Source organism: Salvelinus fontinalis, chromosome 38 (assembly GCF_029448725.1).
Source record: "Salvelinus fontinalis isolate EN_2023a chromosome 38, ASM2944872v1, whole genome shotgun sequence".
Taxonomy (NCBI): domain Eukaryota; kingdom Metazoa; phylum Chordata; class Actinopteri; order Salmoniformes; family Salmonidae; genus Salvelinus; species Salvelinus fontinalis.
In genome coordinates, this window is record NC_074702.1 from 10,455,892 (window position 1) to 10,476,633 (window position 20,742).

At 44.2% G+C, this 20,742-nt stretch overlaps 1 protein-coding gene across 6 annotated transcripts; it reads right to left on the minus strand.

Annotated features, from left to right (window-relative positions):
- Positions 1–443: 443 nt before the first annotated feature.
- LOC129838160 (POU domain, class 2, transcription factor 2-like) lies at positions 444–19,524 on the minus strand. Of its 6 annotated transcripts, none has more exons than XM_055904924.1 (15): positions 19,387–19,524; positions 19,176–19,210; positions 17,339–17,395; positions 16,856–16,975; positions 16,192–16,530; positions 15,565–15,664; positions 15,199–15,290; positions 14,875–15,018; positions 14,599–14,740; positions 11,546–11,679; positions 10,695–10,895; positions 10,184–10,404; positions 9,915–9,983; positions 9,282–9,364; positions 444–8,705 (listed from the first exon to the last, which is right to left on the minus strand). In XM_055904924.1, the coding sequence occupies exons 1-15, from the start codon at positions 19,442–19,444 to the stop codon at positions 8,377–8,379; spliced, it is 2,124 nt and encodes a 707-aa protein (XP_055760899.1). In that variant the 5' UTR covers positions 19,445–19,524; the 3' UTR covers positions 444–8,376. The 6 variants fall into 6 exon arrangements, with proteins under 6 accessions (XP_055760899.1, XP_055760898.1, XP_055760901.1 ...); XM_055904923.1 differs by having other exon boundaries at positions 10,695–10,892; positions 11,546–11,694; XM_055904926.1 differs by lacking the exon at positions 16,192–16,530 and having other exon boundaries at positions 11,546–11,694.
- Positions 19,525–20,742: the final 1,218 nt, after the last annotated feature.

A 20,742-nucleotide genomic window follows, 5' to 3' on the forward strand; every position in this document is an offset into this window, starting at 1 on the left:
CTAGAGCATGTTGAGCTGACACCTAGAGGTAGGCTACTGCTAGAGCATGTTGAGCTGACACCTAGTGGTGGCTTACTGCTAGAGCATGTAGAGCTGACACCTAGAGTTAGGCCTACTACTGTAGCATGTTGAGCTGACACCTAGTGGTAGGCTACTGCTAGAGCATGTTGAGCTGACACCTAGTGGTGGCCTACTGCTAGAGCATGTTGAGCTGACACCTAGAGGTATGCTACTGCTAGAGCATGTTGAGCTGACACCTAGAGGTAGGCTACTGCTGTAGCATGTTGAGCTGAATTTCCTTTAAGACCTTCAGGGTTATCACAGTGCTAGAACAAACAATGCCAGACAAACATTCTAAAACAAGAGCTATAATAGAGATGAGAAAGTGATCTGGAGATATTAGAGTGTACTGTTTTAAACACACCAGAGGCCAGGATCATCTGTACAGTTTTTGTCTCCTGTTTTTATTTGAATGAATGAAACACTTTCAGTTACAAAAATGACTTTAAATGAACAACACTGTACTAAGAACAAGCAGAGATATTTTTCTTGTTTTTTGTTTTTGTTTTAAAGATAAACACAGTAAAAGGCTAAGTTGCTACCACAAGGAAGAAGGGAGGGAGAGTCAGAGAGAAGGGAGAGAAAAGAGAAGGACTGCTCACATGATGTATGATACAGGATGGTAGAACAAATTATGGGAGGCAGGATGAACACACACACACACACACACACACACACACACACACACACACACACACACTAGAACAGATAGGGAAACAGACAACAAAGGTTGATGGTCGGACAGAGGGAAATTAACTACATGTTTACTAACAGTAAATCCCCAATCAAGCCAATGTTTACAAACCTGTTGCTTATCTAACAGATTAGATTAGACATTTTGAGGTGTGCACACACACACACACACACACACACACACACACACACACACACACACACACACACACACACACACACACACACCCACACACACACACACACACACACACACACACACACACACACACACACACACACACACACACACACACACACACACACACACACACACACACACACACACACACACCTTGGGGTCTTATTTCCACAGAACAGTTATAGCAGTTATGACCGTTTTCCCTCCTCACTCCGTTTATTAACCCCTCCCCCCAAACCACCATCAGATACAATCACTTCCAAAGAGGTCTGTAATTCCCTGGAAAAACTCTACTTAACGACTCGTACAGAATTCTCTCACATACACATCATATTTTCGGTTGTAACATGTAGCTTTTCCCTCTGCCCAACAAACACAGAGAGCGACATGGAATACAGACAGATAGACAGACAGTGGTAAGAGACTGACAAAACTAAAAGGACAGGGACAACAAAATCAAAGAGGATCATGGGATCATCATAATTACTCTGGCAGCACGAGCGAAAAGGACAAAACTCAAAAAGGATCAGAACAACTACAGAGATACCAAGAGAAACGTCATTATCGTCTTCATTAACATCATCGTCTTCATCGTCATCATCATCATATTTACGAGAAGCTTAATGTAATTTTCAAATGACAAATAATTAAAAATATACATTTTTATCATCATTATCTTAATCATCATTATTATTATAATCTTTGATATTTCCCTTAGGATAGCTGAGGTCAGAAACTGGATTACTAGGTGACGGGATTGAAGCAGAAAAGAGATGAATAGACAAAAAGGAGACAAAGAAAGAGGGATGCAGTGGCTGTCTGTGAAAGAGAGGAGGAATGTCGAACTCTTTGGTTTTATTCTGTACGATCGGACTTTGCTGTCTTGCTTAAGGAACTTTGGACTGAAGCTGTATTGTACAAGAGAGAGAATGAAGACAGAAGAAAAGATAAACGAGAGGGAGTGTGGAAGTGAGTAGGTTTGAGGAATATCAGTCATCCTCTTTCTTGTTTTCGTTGCTATTGTCTTTATGTCACCCTTTGCTTTCTCCTGCCTTGACATCTACACTATGTTCTGTCATCTATCAGTAAACTGTTAATCATTGCCTGTTCTGCTCCAATTTAAATAAATTCCAGCTTGGTCTCATACCAAATGTAACATATCATACTAATTTCATTGTCCCAGATGTATTTTTACTATGTTACGTCTATGCCTGAGTCCAAGTTGCAATATCGATTCCTACATTTCACAGTTTCCTTTGTTTCACGTTTGACACAGTTCCTGAGGTGCTTCGCTGAGACTACAAGGAATTAATCCATGAACTGAATCAATGTTGTGATGTTCAGAATGTACAAATGTACGAAATGTTTAATGCCAAAAAAGTCTGGAGAGATGTTCTTCCAGACTAAACTCTGCTGTGATAATGTTGACCCAGGCTATAGTAGAGGGAGTAGGATTTGTTGCCTCTAGGTGCTGATCTAAGGTCAGTTTTGTGTTCTGCCTCCACTAATAGTTATGATTAGGGAAAGGTTAACAGATCCTAGATCTGTGCCTGTGCCTATGGCCAGGTGACTACTCAGTCTATAGGAGAGGTGTAGTCTCTAAATGGACAAATCACATTTTATTGGTTGCATAAACATATTTTGCAGATGTTATCGCGGGTGTAGCGAAATGCTTATGTTCCTAGCTCCAACAGTGCAGACACTGGTAAACAGCAGGGTTTTAGGGAGTGAGTGCATGGTGCCGTATCCAACAGTGGGGCATAAACTTTGGTATCATTCTCTTGGGGGGGTAACCCTATTGAAAGGACCTACACTTTACATGTGATCCCTAAGACCCTGAGATCCACAGAAGCATCCTACCAGGATGTAGAGGACCTACACTGATCTACACCTCATTATAGAAGGAAAGAGCAAGGGAGAAATAGGGACTTCCACCTTGGGGTAGTGTCTGCATGCGTCACCTAGCAACCACAGTCTCAGCCCTTCCCCAGTCACCTACCTCTCTGCGCTCACTGCCACACACATCTCTGACGGACACAACATCCAGTCAATAACCTAAAGACGCTGGGTACCCAGAGGCTAGCCCCTGTAATAAAGCTTTAAGGAGTAGGACAAAGTTGCTCCATAGACACTGATCTAAGGCCAGTGTTATGTGCCCTCAATGGTTAAGATTAGGATTTGGAGGAAGGTAAGCTGATCCTAGATCTGTGCCTATGGAAAACCTATACTTGGAGAGTGTTTTGTTTCAGCAGGGAGGGAGCAGAAGGGGAGAGGGGGATGGAGAGAGGGCTGTACAGAGCGGGGGGTTGTTCTTCAGACCAGACGGAGAGGGAGGTGTGTGGGGGAGTGGACTGGGAACCACAGCGAGAGGGCTGGCATACAACTTGATACCCAAAATGTCTCCTGATTAGGACGGGGCACAGGAAATGTGACCTCTGACCCCATTATTTACCTTTGAACTATGCCGGACCCAAGCCTCGCTCTGGCCATCCATAGTCACACTCACACACACACGTACACACAGTCCCACCCCACACCCCGATCCCCACACGAACCCCGCTTTAAAAAAAAAGCTTTCATCTATTTGGTTTATCATCAGAGTATATGAGGTATATCTCTCTTTAACATCCTACAGTAGATGTGGAAAACAAAATCTAACAACATTAAGAAAAGTAAAAACAGAAAGAAACAGTCCCTCTGTCATGTTCCTTTGCCCCAGTCAATGCATCTTCTAACTAGTTTTTTGGTTTGGTAGCTGTTTAAAGCTTTCAGTGTTTTTCTCCTGAGGAGAGGAGAGGTTGTGAGGGAACAGCACTGTATCTTTAAGAACAATCTGCCTGCCTGACCATCCCTGTCAGCAGAGCTCTCTTCCAGAACCGTTGGGCTATATTCAAACATACAATATACTAGCTTATAGGCAGCATTGACTACATGTACATCCGGGATATAAATCACTCTAACCTGATCCGTCCAAAGTATATGGTATACATCGTAATGGGAACAAACTCCAGTTCTAAAGCTTTGAGATTTATTATTACAATGTTTTAAAAGTTTCACTCATGACTGGTTTGATCCCACCTGGGTGTGGGTCTCCAGTAACAATCGTGGACTGTAGTAAGGCTGTAGAACCCTACTGAGGCTCCCTATCCCCACTTCAACTAAACACAACATCACAAGACAGCACATAAAGCCAGAAACACCCAGATGCTCTGTCCCTCTCATCTCACCAGTCATTACTCATCAATAATACAATAAGGACATCACTAGTAATATCATTACCATTAGGACAATTAACCCCATATTTAGGAAAGACAGCATTCAACACCTGAAAACATTGAATTGCTCAAATTTACATCAATATGAAGCTGACGTTCCTATTCCCATGACGTTTCCCTGCCCTGCAATGCCTGAGAAAACGCTGTTAGGTGGTCGTACTGAAGTAGACACAGTGCTGGCCCCTGTAAGCTCACCCCATCCGTTTGAAAAGAGTCTCAGTGAGCTCACCCCCACCCCGTTAAGAGCTTTAAGAGTAGTCGCAGTGAGTCTGTGGCCAAACATGACCATGTTCTCCTAGGCCCCGTGAGACCTGTGGTTGCATGTATCTGGTTTGAAGAGGTGAGAAGGTACTTCAGCAGGATTTTTGGTCACAGCCCCGTAATATATATTCTAAATTCATTTTGTCTGTCATAGTTGAAGTGTACCTATGATGAAAATTACAGGCCTCTCTCATCTTTTTAAGTGGGAGAACTTGCACAATTGGTGGCTGACTAAATACTTTTTTGCCCCACTGTATATACCCCAAAATATATCCCCTGTAAAAAGACTCTAGAATAAATAAATAACAAATAAATAGTTAGAAGAAATCAATATAAGCTTAAATCAATCAAACTTAAAATGAATAAATAGTACAATCAATCAAAAGTCCTAAATGATTCGACAAAGAAAAATAAACCAAATATATATCAAGAGAGAGTAACATTTTTGGTCTAAAATCAAGTCATTATCATCAATGTTTTTTAAGATATTTTTTGTATGTTTTTCAATACATTAGCAATAAGTAAGCATTAGGACATAGATCTTTTTTTCTACAAAATCTATAGAAGCACTAACAGATACATTCCGTCTAAGAGTTAATGTTGAGGAAAGGTTTCACCTCGTGGTTAGAACCCCCACATCTAAAATAGATTAGTTCATTAAGGATTCTCATTTGACAACTGTATTTCTGTGTCAAACCAAATACTCTTTGGATGCATTTTAAACTCTACTGTACATTTTTGCTGAAGTGTATATGTGTGTGTGTGTGTGTGAGTGTGTATGTGTGTGTGTGTGTGTGTGAGTGTGTATGTGTGTGTGTGTGTGTGTGTGTGTGTGTGTGTGTGTGTGTGTGAGTGTGTGTGTGTACAGTAAGTGTGTGTGTGTGTGTGTGTGTGTGTGTGTGTGTGTGTGTGTGTGTGTGTGTGTGTGTGTGTGTGTGTGTGTGTACAGTTAGTGTGTGTGTGTGTGTGTGTGTGTGTGTGTGTGTGTGTGTGTGTGTGTGTGTGTGTGTGTGTGTGTGTGTGTGTGTGTGTGTGTAAAAGTGTGTGTAAAAGTGTGTGTAAAAGTGTGTGTGTATGTGTATGTGTGTGTGTAAAGTACGAGTGTGTTTGTGTGTTTGTGATAACGGGGGTAAACGTGCAAGAGAGGACATCTTTGTAAACTCCACTGAATTCTTTCTATAACGCGTGTACACACACACACACACACACACACACACACACACACACACACACACACACACACACACACACACACACACACACACACACACACACACACACACACAATATCACACCCTCACACAACGTACATACGCACACACTTCAGATAAATTGACACAATCATAAGTGTGAGCCCTAATGCAACGGCAGGGACGGCAGTTGGACCATCTCTAGTTTCTTCCTGCCTTTTTGGTTTGGTTTGGTATTTGGTGTTTGGTTTGGTGTTTGGTTTGGTTTGGTATTTGGTGTTTGGTTTGGTTTGGTATTTGGTGTTTGGTTTGGTTTGGTATTTGGTGTTTGGTTTGGTTTGGTATTTGGTGTTTGGTTTGCACGTTTTGCTTTTCAACTTGTTTTGGACTTTTTCTGTGTCTTTTTTCTGCCAAGACAGTAATTTTTTTTTATCTAATAAAAATCTGGAAGCAAAATTTTCACAGTATTTTTCCAACCACCTGATAAAATCTCTAGAACAACTAGGAAAAAAGTAAGGAGCTGTTGTAGCAAGTGAATACGTTATTTTCCCAAATGAGTAAAGAACAACACATAAACAGCATCAAGAGACACAGCAAATAAATCAAATAGTAAATAAACCAACAAACAGAAACATGTAAAAAACTGACTTAGAAGATTCAGTTCAATGAGGTCATTAGAGATTTCTCCATCCAGGACCAGAGAAGAAGAGCTGAGTTTGGAGTGAAAGAAAGGCAGGGGGGAGGGAGGAAATCTGTCCTATCTATCCATCAATCTATCCATACATCTGTCCATCACAGTTTAGAGAGGGCAGTTAGTTGGATAACAGACAGAGGTGTCATCTCCAGTCTGTAAAAACCTTGTCCTCCTCCCCTCATCCCCCCATCCATATTTGGTTGTGTTTCTTTTTGGTTTGTTTCTGACGTTTTTGGTTTGTATTTTTGGTATCCTCTTACAAAAACTTGACATCCCCTCTTTCTGTATGTTTGATCCCATCGCACCATCCGATCCCCTCCCCGTATGCACCCCTTTTATGTTGGGTGAGGGTTCTGTCCTTTTGAAGTGACCCTCTCGGGCATAAGGAGATGGAAGGGGTCAACTAGGGGGGTTCAGCGGGAGGGCTAGGGTGTGTCCCCATGTGAGTGTTAATGTCATGGCTGACTCCTCTGAAAAGTAACAAATGCTTTGGTTTAAACGTGTAATAATTTTCCATAATTTGGGTGGAAAATGACAGTGAAAATGGGATGGATGGAGGGATGAACAATAAAAACAACCTATATTAAACATTAAACAGGTTTTGATCTCTGTTTCTCTACTGCGTGTCGAGACAGATGGCTCATTGACAAGGTCAGACAGACCTGTCCATGACTAAACTAACATTTTTTATTAATTTACTTATTCTTGCCTCAAAAGGTTACTAGTTTAAATCTCCAATCATGCTCAATTTCATACTGTCATCATGGTGGATTGGCCATTCACAAGGACTACATTGAGTCTAAGTCTAATATTATTTCATCAAGTGAGTCATTTTGTTAAGTAATTACAGCGAGAGAGAGAGAGGTTTTTTATCAAGGCTGGAAACTGCTACACTAAGCCGGATCTCTTGTTCCCTCTTGTCTCTTATTATCTCTGACAACATGAAGTAAATGGCACAAGATTATGATATTGATGACGATGACAGACTCCAAATATTGGAAAGCAAGGGGGAGATAGGATACGATACTTAAAGAAGCAGTGGTAGGAAAACACAAACTACACACCTGTAAGCTTGGCTCGTTCAGTATCAACCATTTATATCAATCTAAAATATTCGAACAGAAACAACATAATTGCAGTGAATGTGAGTGACAGACTATGACAGACATGATGGGTGGATGACTAATCAGAAGGATGGATGAATGTGATCGGCTGTGGATATCGTGTGTGTGTGTGTGTGTGTGTGTGTGTGTGTGTGTGTGTGTGTGTGTGTGTGTGTGTGTGTGTGTGTGTGTGTGTGTGTGTGTGTGTGTGTGTGTGTGTGTGTGTGTGTGTGTGTGTGTGTGTGTGTGTGTGTGTGTGTGTGTGTGTGTGTGTGTGTGTGTCAGAGTCCTGGTCCTGGATAGGATCAGTATGTACAAGTCGTTTGGATAAAGCTTTTCCTTCCGTATTTTTGGTTTCTGGGATTTTGGTATGGTTGTTGTTTTTTGTCATTGTGTGTTCCTCTTCACATTTTTGGTTTAAAATCCTCCTCCCATCTCCTCCTCTTTCAGACCTGCAGCTTTTCAAAGAAAATCATCCACTTCTTTTTTCTGTCCTTGCCACCATTCCCCCAAAACACACAGTAATGTTTATTTTTGTCATTTTTGGTTCACGCGATTCGACACACATCTCTACTCCTGTTATTTGTCATTGGTTTATTTTCCCAGGAAAGAAAGAGAGACAGAAAGGAGACGTGCGATATCGCTCAGTATTGACTAAACAGTCCCACGATGCCTCCTCCATCACTTTGGATAGATAAAGATTTTTGGTTTCAATCTTCCTCTTTCCCCCCTTCTCCCCCTTTTCACTTCTGACTCCCCCCCCTCTCCTCTCTTTCATTCTGTGTATTTTTGGCATCGAAAGACTGGGGGGGAGAGAGAGAGTGTAGGGCGAGAGTGAGAAAAGAGATAGCTTTGGTTGAAAGGCGAGGTTGTCGTTTCCTCCTTTCTCCTCCTCCTCTCTGATTGGCGCTTGGCTGTGTCACTCAATCTTAGCCCCTCCCAATGAGGATGGGCTGTGCGCCAATTCATCGTAGTCGCAGGAAGAGGCGGGGCTGGAGCAAGGGGAGGGGGAGCAGGGGGTGGGGCTTATGCTACTGGTGAAGGGGAAAGGGGAGGGCTGGGATGCTTTGGCTACGGCAGCGCTGACCAATCCAGCACCAGGATTCTGGCCCATGTGGAGGAAAGCGGGGTGGTTGAGGAAAAAGGAGGACTGGAGACCCCCTCCCTGCCCCCCTGCACCACCCAGCAACACCTTACTGCCCCCCTCAAGACTGGAAAGGGGCAGCTGGCCACCACTGGCTGCTAGGGCTGAGAAGGGAGGCAGAGAGATGAGAGTTAACGTCATTATACCTACTGTGAAATAACTACATTTCCTATAGACTTTACTATAGAGATTAAATGAAGAAGCGGGTGAATGAGAGCAAAAGAATGAAAGACAGACTAAAGACACACACACACACACACACACACACACACACACACACACACACACACACACACACACACACACACACACACACACACACACACACACACACACACACACACAGAGAGAGATGGGGATGAACATGTTGGAGTGATAGGACATCCCTGTCATAGCCCTGCTCACCAGTTCTCCAGTTTCTTCCATCAGATGATCTATCATTCATCTCATCAGCTCTAACTGTCCCTCTCATCATCTCTGTCATTCTTTCTGTCTAGCATTCATTATCATTACTTACCTTTATTATCACTTTGTACCTCAAATTACTGTCCCTCCCTCTCCACTTTCTCTCCCCCCCGTCTCTCTCTCTTCCTCCTTTATTTCCCTCTTCCTCTCTTTTCCCTCCTTTCCTACACCTCTCTCTCCCTCCTTCCCTACACCTCTCTCTCCCCCTAACACACCTTGTATAGTAGCCAGAGTGTTGTTGCTGAGGAGAGCTTGGTTCAGAGCCTGGTTCCCTGTGTTTACTCCCATCACACTGTTCCTGTGTTACATACACATACATACACACACACACACACACACACACACACACACACACACACACACACACACACACACACACACACACACACACACACACACACACACACACACACACACACACACACACACACACACACACACACACACACACAGGAGGAAACCCATTTACATACAGAGGAGAAACAGAGAGAGAAGCAGGTTTAGCAGCAGAACAGACAGAGGACAGACTCAGGGACCTGAACACAGACACACTGCAGGAGAAACCCACAGGTCAGATACACACACCATCTTGATTCATATCTTGTTTTTATGAGCTACGAATCAAATGCTTGCTTGTGGACCTTGTGTCTGTGTGCAGACGATCATATTCCTGTAAGAGCGAGAGTGTGTGTGTGTGTGTGTGTGTGTGTGTGTGTGTGTGTGTGTGTGTGTGTGTGTGTGTGTGTGTGTGTGTGTGTGTGTGTGTGTGTGTGTGTGTGTGTGTGTGTGTGTGTGTGTGTGTGTGTGTGTGTACACAGTATAGGTATGTGTGTCTCTGTTGTCTTCACCTCAAGTTTGCAGCAAAATCGGTGATGTAGTTAGACATGTCACCATTCTTTTTACCCAAACGCCATAAGCTGTGGACACAAAACACACAGTCACACAAACAGGTTAGAAAGTACTGCTGCACAGAAGTAGCAGTGTCACGGATCAGTGTGTGTCAATCATGTGTGGGTGTGATAAACATTTGCTGCAAACTGCAGGTGAACCGAGTACTGAACCAATGGTGAAGCACAGTTTCCAAAAGTGTACACTTTGTATGCAGGTGCATACTCACCCTGTGTTGAGACTCAGTGTGCTGTGGCTGGGAGGGGCTGGGCTGGCTGTACTGCAAGGTGGAGGAGGAGTCACTGGAGAGGAGGCGGAGCTGAGAGATGAGTGGGTGGGACCACTGGGGATCAGTGGGGAGAACGATGACATTGTGGTCAATGTGGTACTGAGGCTGGTCACTGCCTGGGACAGCTGACTGGACAGCTGACTGGACAGCTGACTGGACATCTGATAGAGAGACAGGCGAGAAAGGCAAAGAGAAAAAGAGGGGGAGAGTGTATATTTTAAAGAGTATCTATACTTAGCTGTATCCAATAGAAAAAGGATAAATGGGATAGAATTATTAACGTGTAATAGCAAAGCACTAAAGCAATGCAGGTTGGGTAGTACCATCTGCACATTGGAACAGGGGGTGCAGAAGAACATCCACTATGACATGCGGGACACACCATTCATATAGGGGGGAGAATTGTGATGGCTAAGGTTGGGAGAGGGGGATCATGCGGGTCAGGCCATACCATGTGTGGGCTGTAGCAGGGGGGTTTGTGTGTCGGTGGGGCTTGGGGGAGCTGGCTGGGCAAGGGAGGGGTGGCACTGTTGGGGTTGATACGCTTCTCTTTCTGGCGGCGGTTGCAGAACCACACGCGGATCACCTCCTTCTCCATGCTGAGCTGGTCCGCGATACACAGGATCTCCTCTGAGGTAGGCTTCTGGTTCTGCTGACACACGGGAAAGACAGAGATGGACACATTAGTACTAACAGACACTTAGTCTTATATCACCTCACTGATATCACGTTGATATAGTGTTCTTCTGAGGGCAGAAACTACAGAACAAGCCGTGTAGATGTTATGTCAGCTTAAGATTTATGTCTCCTGTATGACAGTGTTAGGAAGGCCTTAGGTCAGTGATATTGTGATGGACATTTTTATGTTTGTGCTTTTCTAATAACCAATTTCTGTGTTCATGCAAGTGACTGATTGAATAAATCCTCACTATCAGTAGCTGCAATTTGGCAGTACGCCTAGAACCTTGTTTAGAGAAAGGAATATCTGAGTTTCAAGGTCTCAGCTTAGAGAGAAGAAGCCTCGTGAGGTATTGGTCTGTCACATGTTATGAACCAGTATTGTTCGGTCACAAGAAGGAAGCAAACGTTAATAATGAATGAATTATGAATGATGAATAAGCTAAAATATGCAAATATAACCTGTCTGTATATAAGAGAACTAACGGGACTGCACCGGGTTGAACTCCTGATTGACATGTGTACTTGGTGCATTGAGTTAGTTGGAACCTCTGATTAATTAATTTAAGATTGACTTCCAGTGTCCCTGTGTAGATTTCCCCCACAATTTGTCATGTCTCTCACCGTAATGAAGGCTCTCTCCAGGGCCACGCGGACGTTAGTCTCGATGCTGGTTCTCTTCTTCCTGCGTCGGCCCGGCAGGCCCTCGAAGCCCATCGAGGAAGAGGACAGAGAGCTGGGGCTGGGCATAGTACTGTCTGTGGACATGGTCTCTGTCAAACAGAGAGATTGATTAGTGGGATGATTTAAAATCACACAAACTGGTATCCTCATTCTACAGATATAACTTCATTAACTCAAGGTTACATTCATTCAAATCCAACCCACATGTAACGAGAGTGTTCAGAGGCAACATCAAACAAAGGGTTTCACTTTATGCTGATGACTTGCTTCTCTATATCTCAAACCACGATGTATCCTTACCCATTGTGCTATCTGTTCTTAATGCATTTGGCCTAGTCTCTGGTTACAAGTTAAATCTGAATAAGAGCAAGCTTTTCCATTTAAATGCAGCAGCTCGTAAATACCCATTGCACACATTTTCTTTCAGAGTAGTTCTCATGTCATGTCATGGACAAATTTGACAACCTTTTTAAGGCTAATTTTACTCCTCCTTACTCTGGTGGAGCAAGATTTTGAACGATGGCCACTACTCCCCCTATCATTAGCTGGTCGAATTAATTAGGTTAAAATGAATACCCTTCCTAAATTCTCCTAACTCTTTCAATGTATACCTATTTTTATTCCCAAATCTTTTTTCCGCAAACTAGATTGGATTATCTCCCACTTCATCTGGAAGTGTGAGGGGCATAGCCCTACCTAATTTACAGTTCTATTATTGGGCTGCCAACTTCTGTGTAATTCAGTACTGGATTCGTACAGATACACAACAGATCTTTCCTGCATGGTTGAAGATAGAATCTTCCTCATGTATGCCATCTTCACTGATTGCTTTGGCACATTCCCCTATTCATTCTACTACTAAGTTATACCAAAAACATTTGAGTAAAAACCACTCTCAAGATCTGGAACCAGTTTAGACGTCATTTTGGTTTGCAAACCTATTCATGAATGGCCCCTCAGAAATCACTTTTTCATCCATCTCTGTAGATGGAACCTTTAATGATTCAATGATTTGTATATTGACGACTTGTTTGTATCTTTCCAACAACTCTCAGCTAAATTCCACCTCCCGAATAGTCATTTCTTTAGATATCTAAAAGGGCGCTGCTTTGTCCGTGACATGACCTCTCAATTCCCCAGTCTTCCTGTGACCCTCCCACTGATGCATTTAACCCACCATCCCCAACAGTAAAAGGGATTATTTCTTATAGCTATGATCAAATTTCCTCTATTTACAAACCTTCATTCGCAGCTATTAAAACTTTATGGGAACAGGATCTAGGTGATGAGTTTACTGATGAAACATGGGAAGGTATTCTGCACCATGTCCACAGACAAGCTGTCTTCATCAGGGTATACAGAGTTGACTGATGACACATGGGAAGGTATTCTGCACCATGTCCACAGACAAGCTGTCTTCATCACGGTATACAGAGTTGACTGATGACACATGGGAAGGTATTCTGCACCATGTCCACAGACAAGCTGTCTTCATCAGGGTATACAGAGTTGACTGATGACACATGGGAAGGTATTCTGCACCGTGTCCACAGACAAGCTGTCTTCATCAGGGTATACAGAGTTGACTGATGACACATGGGAAGGTATTCTGCACCATGTCCACTCCTTTTCTATTTGTACCAAACATGGTTTGATCCAATGCAAAATCCTCCACCGCACTCACTGGACTAAACTCAGGCTCTCTAACATCTATCCTGATGTCCACCCTGTTTGCGACAGGTGTTGGCAAGCTCCTGCTTCATTAATACGTATGTTTTGGTCCTCCTCTTCCCCACATAACTACTGGTCTGCCATCTTTGATAGCATATCTAAAGTATTACAGGTCCCTTTTGCTCCTACTGCCATGACATCATTATTTGGGGTAATACCTGATACTATAACACTACCAAAACACACATCTGACTTCGTAGCCTTTGTTGGCAGGAAGGTTGATTTGACCTCTGTGGAAGTCGCTCTCTCCTCCTCCCTCATTTTGTGTGGATTTAAAGTCGTCTTACACGTTAGTAAATTGGAGAAGATAAAATATACTCTACGGGGTTTCTGACAAATTCTACCGAATGTGGCAACCTTTCTTTACCTATGAAGAGACACTGCAATTTCCCTCTACTCTACAGTAAACTGCATACCCAAGAGTTGTATTTAATGGATCTACCTTTGTGTTTAATATTAGCCTGTCTTATTATTATAATTGTTCTATTCGTTTTAAAGACGAGCCATGTTTGTTTTTTTGTGCACTTTGTTGTTTCTAATGTATGTTTTGTTATGAAAGTATTTGTCACGCCCTGACCTTAGAGATACTTTTTATGTCTCTATTTTGGTTTGGTCCGGGCGTGAGTTGGGGTGGGCATTCTATGTCTTGGTTCTATGTGGTCTATTTCTATGTGTTTGGCCGGGTGTGGTTCTCAATCAGAGGCAGCTGTCTATCGTTGTCTCCTCTTTCTGTGTGGGATCTTGTTCTTTGTTTGTGTGTCGCTAGGTTGCACAACGTAGCTGTTCGGTCGTCGTATTCTTTTTTGTTTTTGTTGTGTCGTAGTTTCACTTCGTGATTAAAATTATGTGGAACTCAAAGAACGCTGTGCCTTGGTCTCATTCTTCCCAGGACGATCGTTACAGTATTACTAAAGTCTTTTATATTTTCGTATGGGCGTATACATTCCTACCTCATTCAAAAAGCATGTTTCCATGCTATATGGAATGTATAAAACCATATGTGCAATGTACTGTATTTCAACCATTGTTTACTGTAACTGTGAAAGAAAATACCAATAAAAAGACTTAAAGATTAATGCAACTTGGGGATTGGTTAATTAATCAACTGATTTATTGATTGATTCAAAGTGTCATATACCTTTCTCCTTCACCAATTCCCTCACCTCCTCTCTCCTCTCCTCCCCTCCCATCCTCCCTCTCCTGGGCCCCTCCCTACTCCCACCCTCCCGTCCTCTCCCTCATTCCCCACCCTCCCCTCTCACCTGCATCATTGAGCCACTTCTCCAGTAGTGGTTTGAGTTTGCACATGTTCTTAAAGCTCAGGTTGAGGGCCTCGAAGCGAGAGATGGTGGTCTGGCTGAAATCATTCCCATATAGCTTCCCCATGGCCATTCCCACGTCACCCTGAGAGAGCAAGGGAGGGAGTTAGCCCACACACACACACACACACACACACACACACACACACACACACACACACACACACACACACACACACACACACACACACACACACACACACACACACACACACGTACCTGTGTAAAGCCCAGTTTGATGCGTCTCTGTTTGAAGGTGCGGGCGAACACCTCCAGTTCCTCCAGGTCACTGGGCTCCTCAGGGTGAGAGGTCACAGAGGACACAGAGGTCATGACCCCACTGCCCTCCATAGCCTTATCTCTCTACAGGGGGAGAGGGGGAGGAGGAGGAAAAAGAGAGTGGGAGAGCAAGAGAGAGCGATAATTATATAGCAGAAGAAAGGCGTTAACTGGATATGACAGAATGATGAGAAGAGATGTTTGTTGGAAAGTGCCGGGCCTGTAGCCTCTCTCAAAGCCTGGGTGTTTCCTCAGTGGGCCTACCTGTGCTTGGAGCCCCAGCCTGGTGGGAGCGGACAGGAGGCTCCCTTGGTTTTGCTGAGGTAGCTGAATCAGATTTGGTGTTGATAGCAGTCCTGAGGAGTGAAGAAGTGAGGGAATCAGTAGGCCTATGATCAGTTATGTGAACAAACAACACACGTAATATTCCACAAAGCTCCATGGTCGATCAGAGAATCCAATAGGCATTCTAGTATTAGACCGTTGAAGAACCTGTTAATGGTTGTCAACAGTTGGCATTTATAAATACATGAAATCTGTTTGTTGGTAGTTGGAACATCTACAGCCCATCTTCAGGGCACTGTCCCAATAGAATAGAACCAGTGGTGGTGGCTAGTGCGAGGAGCCCACCTTGCTGCCCTTGGTGCTGTTGGAGGAGGAACTGAGGAGACTGCAGGTGGTGTCCTGGCACCAGAACCAACTGCTGCAGCTGCAACAACTGCTGGATGTCCTGCAGGGAGACAGGAGGACAGAACAGAGATCAGAGATGGAGAGAACAGAGGGGTCAGAGGTGGAGTGAACAGAGATCATAGATGGAGAGAACAGAGGGGTCAGAGATGGAGAGAACAGAGGGGTCAGAGATGGAGAGAACAGAGGGGTCAGAGATGGAGAGAACAGAGGGGTCAGATATGGAGAGAACAGAGGGGTCAGAGATGGAGAGAACAGAGGGGTCAGAGATGGAGAGAACAGAGGGGTCAGAGATGGAGAGAACAGAGGTGTCAGAGATGGAGTGAACAGAGGGGTCAGAGATGGAGAGAACAGAGGGGTCAGAGATGGAGAGAACACAAATGTACAGAGAACAAATGAAAACATCCCCTTCATATAGAGGCCAAGAGAAAAGACTGAAAGAACAGCTGAGCAACACAAGCGATTAAAAAAAAGATCAATAAAAACGGAGGAACCCAGACTGTCTCCTGAATCAAGACCCTTCCACACCTCTTCCCAGCCAGGATGTGCCTTGTGATTGGTTGTCAGTACCTGGGCGGTGAGCTGAATTGGCTGAGAGAGAGTGAGCTGGGGATGAGTGGGCGGGACAGGGACAGGTTGACCTGTCTGTTCCTGTGTGCTCTGTCCCTGGGGCTGTGATTGGCCCTGCTGCCCTGTCTGTCCCGCCTGCTGCTGCTGGGCATGTTGATTGGCTGCTGCGGCTGCCTGAGCTTGCTGATTGGCTTGGGCGGCTGCGTGGGCTGCGTGGGCTGCGTGAGCTGCGTGAGCTGCATTGGACTGCTGAACAGACTGCTGCACAGCTGCAGCTAGAAGCTGAGCCTGAGCCTGCTGCAGTAACAACTGCTGCTGCGCTGGCAAGAGAGCTGTCAACTGACAAAGAGACACCGAGCGAGAGAGAGACACAGAGAAAGAGAGCAAGAGAGGGATAGAGAAAGAAAGAATGGGAGGGAGGGAGGGAGGGAGGGAGGGAGGGAGGGGGAGAGAGAGAGAGAGAGAGGGAGGGAGAGTGAGAGAGAGAGATTGATGGAGGGAGAGAGGGAGGGAGGGAGGGAGGGTGGGATGAAGAGAGAATAAGCAGAGGAAAGAAAGAAGGAAAAAAGCAGTGAACTCAAGCCAGACCATAAGCATGTGTCTGTGTTTTTGTGAGTGTGCATCAATGTGTTTTGTTTGTTAAGCCTCTTCCTCCTTGTCTTACCCCTGCCAGTTGGGAGCCGGTCAGCATGAGCTGTGTGTGTGGGAGGGGCGTCTGTGACGGGGCGTGGCTGTGGTGGGGAGGAGGGCCCGGGGACATCTCACCACACTCTTCCATCTTATTCTGAGGAGGAGAGAGAACGAGGGATACAGTTAAACGAAGCTGACTGTTCTGCTCTGTCTGCTGTGGTAACCTGCATGCCAAACAGGAAGGTGCCTTTCTTTTCTTTAGAAACGAGGGACAGTCATCCCTTCTTCCTGGAATGGGCATGTCCAAACTGGCTAGTCTGACTGTTTTGCATACCTGTCAATCTGTATGCAAATGTCGCAAAATACTCTATAGTGTGGCCACACAAAACACACATGTGCACGCACGCACGCACGCACGCACGCACGCACGCACGCACGCACGCACACACACACACACACACACACACACACACACACACACACACACACACACACACACACACACACACACACACACCTTGTTGCTGCTGAGGGTTGGAGAAAGGTGAAAGGGACTGATTTTCATCTGCTGAAGCTGTTAAAATGACAAAAACCATCAGTACAGATGAACATAAATGATCATAAAAAAAGAATACACGACTGCAGTGTTTCCCAATCCTGTCCTGGGGACCCCAACACACAACATTCCACTCAGTAACTCATCATCCAGCCTTTGATAAGTGGAATCAAGTGTATTTTGTAACACAGAAATGTGCATCCCTTGGTGTCTCCAGGACCAGATGTGGGAAACACACTGCTGTATTGAAGCTTGTGGCTTGGTATTAGGCTACTTGTTATCTTTACTTGTCAGACCTACTCTGTGTGTTACTCAGATCATGATTGTCACCATTGAAAATGACTCACTAATTATTATGTTTCCTAGAGGTACAGCGCATTCGGAAAGTATTCAGACCCCTTGACTTTTTTCACATTTTGTTACGTTACAGCCTTATTCTAAAATGGATCAAATGTACTTTTCCCCTCATCAATCTACACAAAACCCCCCAAAAATTATGCAGCATTGAAGGTCCCCAAGAAGACAGTGGTCTCCATCATTCTTAAATGGAAGAAGTTTGGAACCACCAAGACTCTTCCTAGAGCTTGCCGCCCAGCCAAACTGAGCAATCAGGGAGAGAAGGTACCTTAATCAGGGAGGTGACCAAGAACCCAATGGTCTCTCTGACAGAGCTCCAGAGTTCCTCTGTGGAGATTGGAGAACCTTCCAGAAGGACAACCATCTCTGCAGCACTCCACCAATCAGGCCTTTATGGTAGAGTGGCCAGACGGAAGCCACTCCTCAGTAAAAGGCACATGACAGCCCGCTTGGAGTTTGCCAAAAGGCATCTAAAGACTCTCAGACCATGATAAACAAGATTCTCTGGTCTGATGAAACCAAGATTGAACTCTTTGGCCTGAATGCCAAGCGTCACGTCTGGAGGAAACCTGGCACCATCCCTACAGTGAAGCATGGTGGTGGCAACACCATGCTGTGGGGATGATTTTCAGCGGCAGTGACTGGGAGATTAATCAGGATTGAGGAAAAGATTAACAGAGTAAAGTACAGAGAGATCCTTGATGAAAACCTGCTCCCGAGCGCTCAGGACCTCAGCCTGGAGCGAAGGTTCACCTTCCAACAGGACAATGACTCTAAGCACAAAGCTGAGACAACGCAGGAGTGGCTTTGGGACAAGTCTCTGAATGTCCTTGAGTGGCCCAGCCAGAGCCCGGACTTGAACCCGATTTAACATCTCTGGAGAGACCTGAAAATAGCTTTGCGGCGACGCTCCCCATCCAACCTGACAGATCTTGAGAGGATCTTCAGAGAAGAATGGGAGAAACTCTCCAAATACAGGTGTGCCAAGCTTGTAGTGTCATACCCAAGAAGACTCGAGGCTGTAATCGCTGCCAAAGGTGAGAGAGAGAGATAGAGAGACAGATAGAGAGAGAGAGTGAGACAGAGAAATACAGAGAGAGAGAGACAGAGAGAGAGGGAGGGATGGATAGAGAGACCGAGAGACAGAGTGAGAGAGAGAGAGAGGGAGAGAGAGAGAGACCGAGAGACAGCGTGAGAGAGAGAGAGAGAGAGAGGGAGGGAGAGAGTACTGACTAAAGGGTCCGATATTCAGTTATTTATTTTTAATATATTTGCAAACGTTTCTAAAAAACAGTTTTTGCTTTGTCATTATGGGGTAGTGTGTGTAGATTGATGAGGGGGAAAAAACAAAATGTTGAAAAAGTCAAGGGGTCTGAATGCACAGTATATTACCAGTGATATCAGTACTGAAATGAAGGTGAAACACCAAGCGGACACAAACCTGATGATTTGAGTCAGGACCATTCCGCTCTGAATCTGTGAGGGGGGACAGGAAACTATTAGAAATCCATCATACACACACACACGCGTGCACATACACACACACACAAACACATGCAGGTATGCACACACATGCTAACCCTAACACACACGTACACACACACACATACACACACATACACACACACACCCAAACACACACAGACAAATACCTGTGCTCTCCATTGGAGAGTCAGCCACTGTGTTCTCAACCTCAACTGGCTTTGACATCCTGATTTCTATGAGAGCGAGAGAGACAGAGAGAGAGACAGAGAGAGAGAGAGAGAGAGAGAGAGAGAGAGAGAGAGAGGGAGAGACATATATAGAGACAGAGAGAGAGAGAGAGAGAGAGAGAGAGAGAGAGAGAGAGAGAGAGAGAGAGAGAGAGAGAGAGAGAGAGAGAGAGAGAGAGAGAGAGAGAGATACTCAATCATGAGGCATCAAAGCCAAAGGAACTGAGTAACATTAAGAAATGCTATAGATGGAAGGAATGCAGTTTGGAAACCTACCAAAAAACAATTAGGCAACAGCAAATTCAATCTCTTTTAGACAACTTCCTGGGTAAAACGTTCCACTGCAATAGTGAAGGTGTAAACTTGGCAGTAGAAAGTCTTAACAGTATATTTGACCTCTCAGCTTCCCTATCAAATCTAAAAATCTCAAATAAAAAAACAAAGAAAATGAACAACAATGACAAATGGTTTGATAAAGAATGCAAAAATCTAAGAAATAAATTGAGAAACCTGTCCAACCAAAAACATAGAGACCCGGAAAACCTGAGTCTACGCCTTCACTATGGTGAATCACTAAAACAATACAGAAATACACTACGGAAAAAGAAGGAACAGCACGTCAGAAATCAGCTCAATGTAATTGAAGAATCCATAGACTCTAACCAATTCTGGCAAAATTGGAAAACACTAAACAAACAACAACACGAAGAATTATCTATCCAAAATGGAGATGTATGGGTAAACCACTTCTCCAATCTTTTTGGCTCTATAACAAAGAATAAAGAGCAAAAACATATACATGATCAAATACAAATCCTAGAATCAACTATTAAAGACTACCAGAACCCACTGGATTCTCCTATTACCTTGAATGAGTTACAGGACAAAATAAAAACCCTCCAACCCAAAAAGGCCTGTGGTGTTGATGGTATCCTTAATGAAATGATCAAATATACAGACAACAAATTCCAATTGGCTATATTAAAACTCTTTAACATCGTCCTTAGCTCTGGCATCTTCCCCAATATTTGGAACCAAGGACTGATCACCCCAATCCACAAAAGTGGAGACAAATTTGACCCCAATAACTACCGTGGAATATGCGTCAAAAGTAACCTTGGGAAAATACTCTGCATTATCATTAACAGCAGACTCGTACATTTCCTCAATGAAAACAATGTACTGAGCAAATGTCAAATTGGCTTTTTACCAAATTACCGTACAACAGACCATGTATTCACCCTACACACCCTAATTGACAACCAAACAAACCAAAACAAAGGCAAAGTCTTCTCA

Excerpts from the sequence above, each read along its gene's own strand:
- LOC129838160 (XM_055904923.1), bottom strand. The coding sequence starts at position 19,444 with ATGTCAAAGCCAGTTGAGGTTGAGAACACAGTGGCTGACTCTCCAATG. Across the intron at positions 17,396-19,175 it reads GTCCTGACTCAAATCATCAG|CTTCAGCAGATGAAAATCAG; the intron begins GTTTGTGTCCGC and ends TCATTTTAACAG. Across the intron at positions 8,706-9,281 it reads CACTCTGGCTACTATACAAG|CCCTAGCAGCCAGTGGTGGC; the intron begins GTGTGTTAGGGG and ends CTCCCTTCTCAG.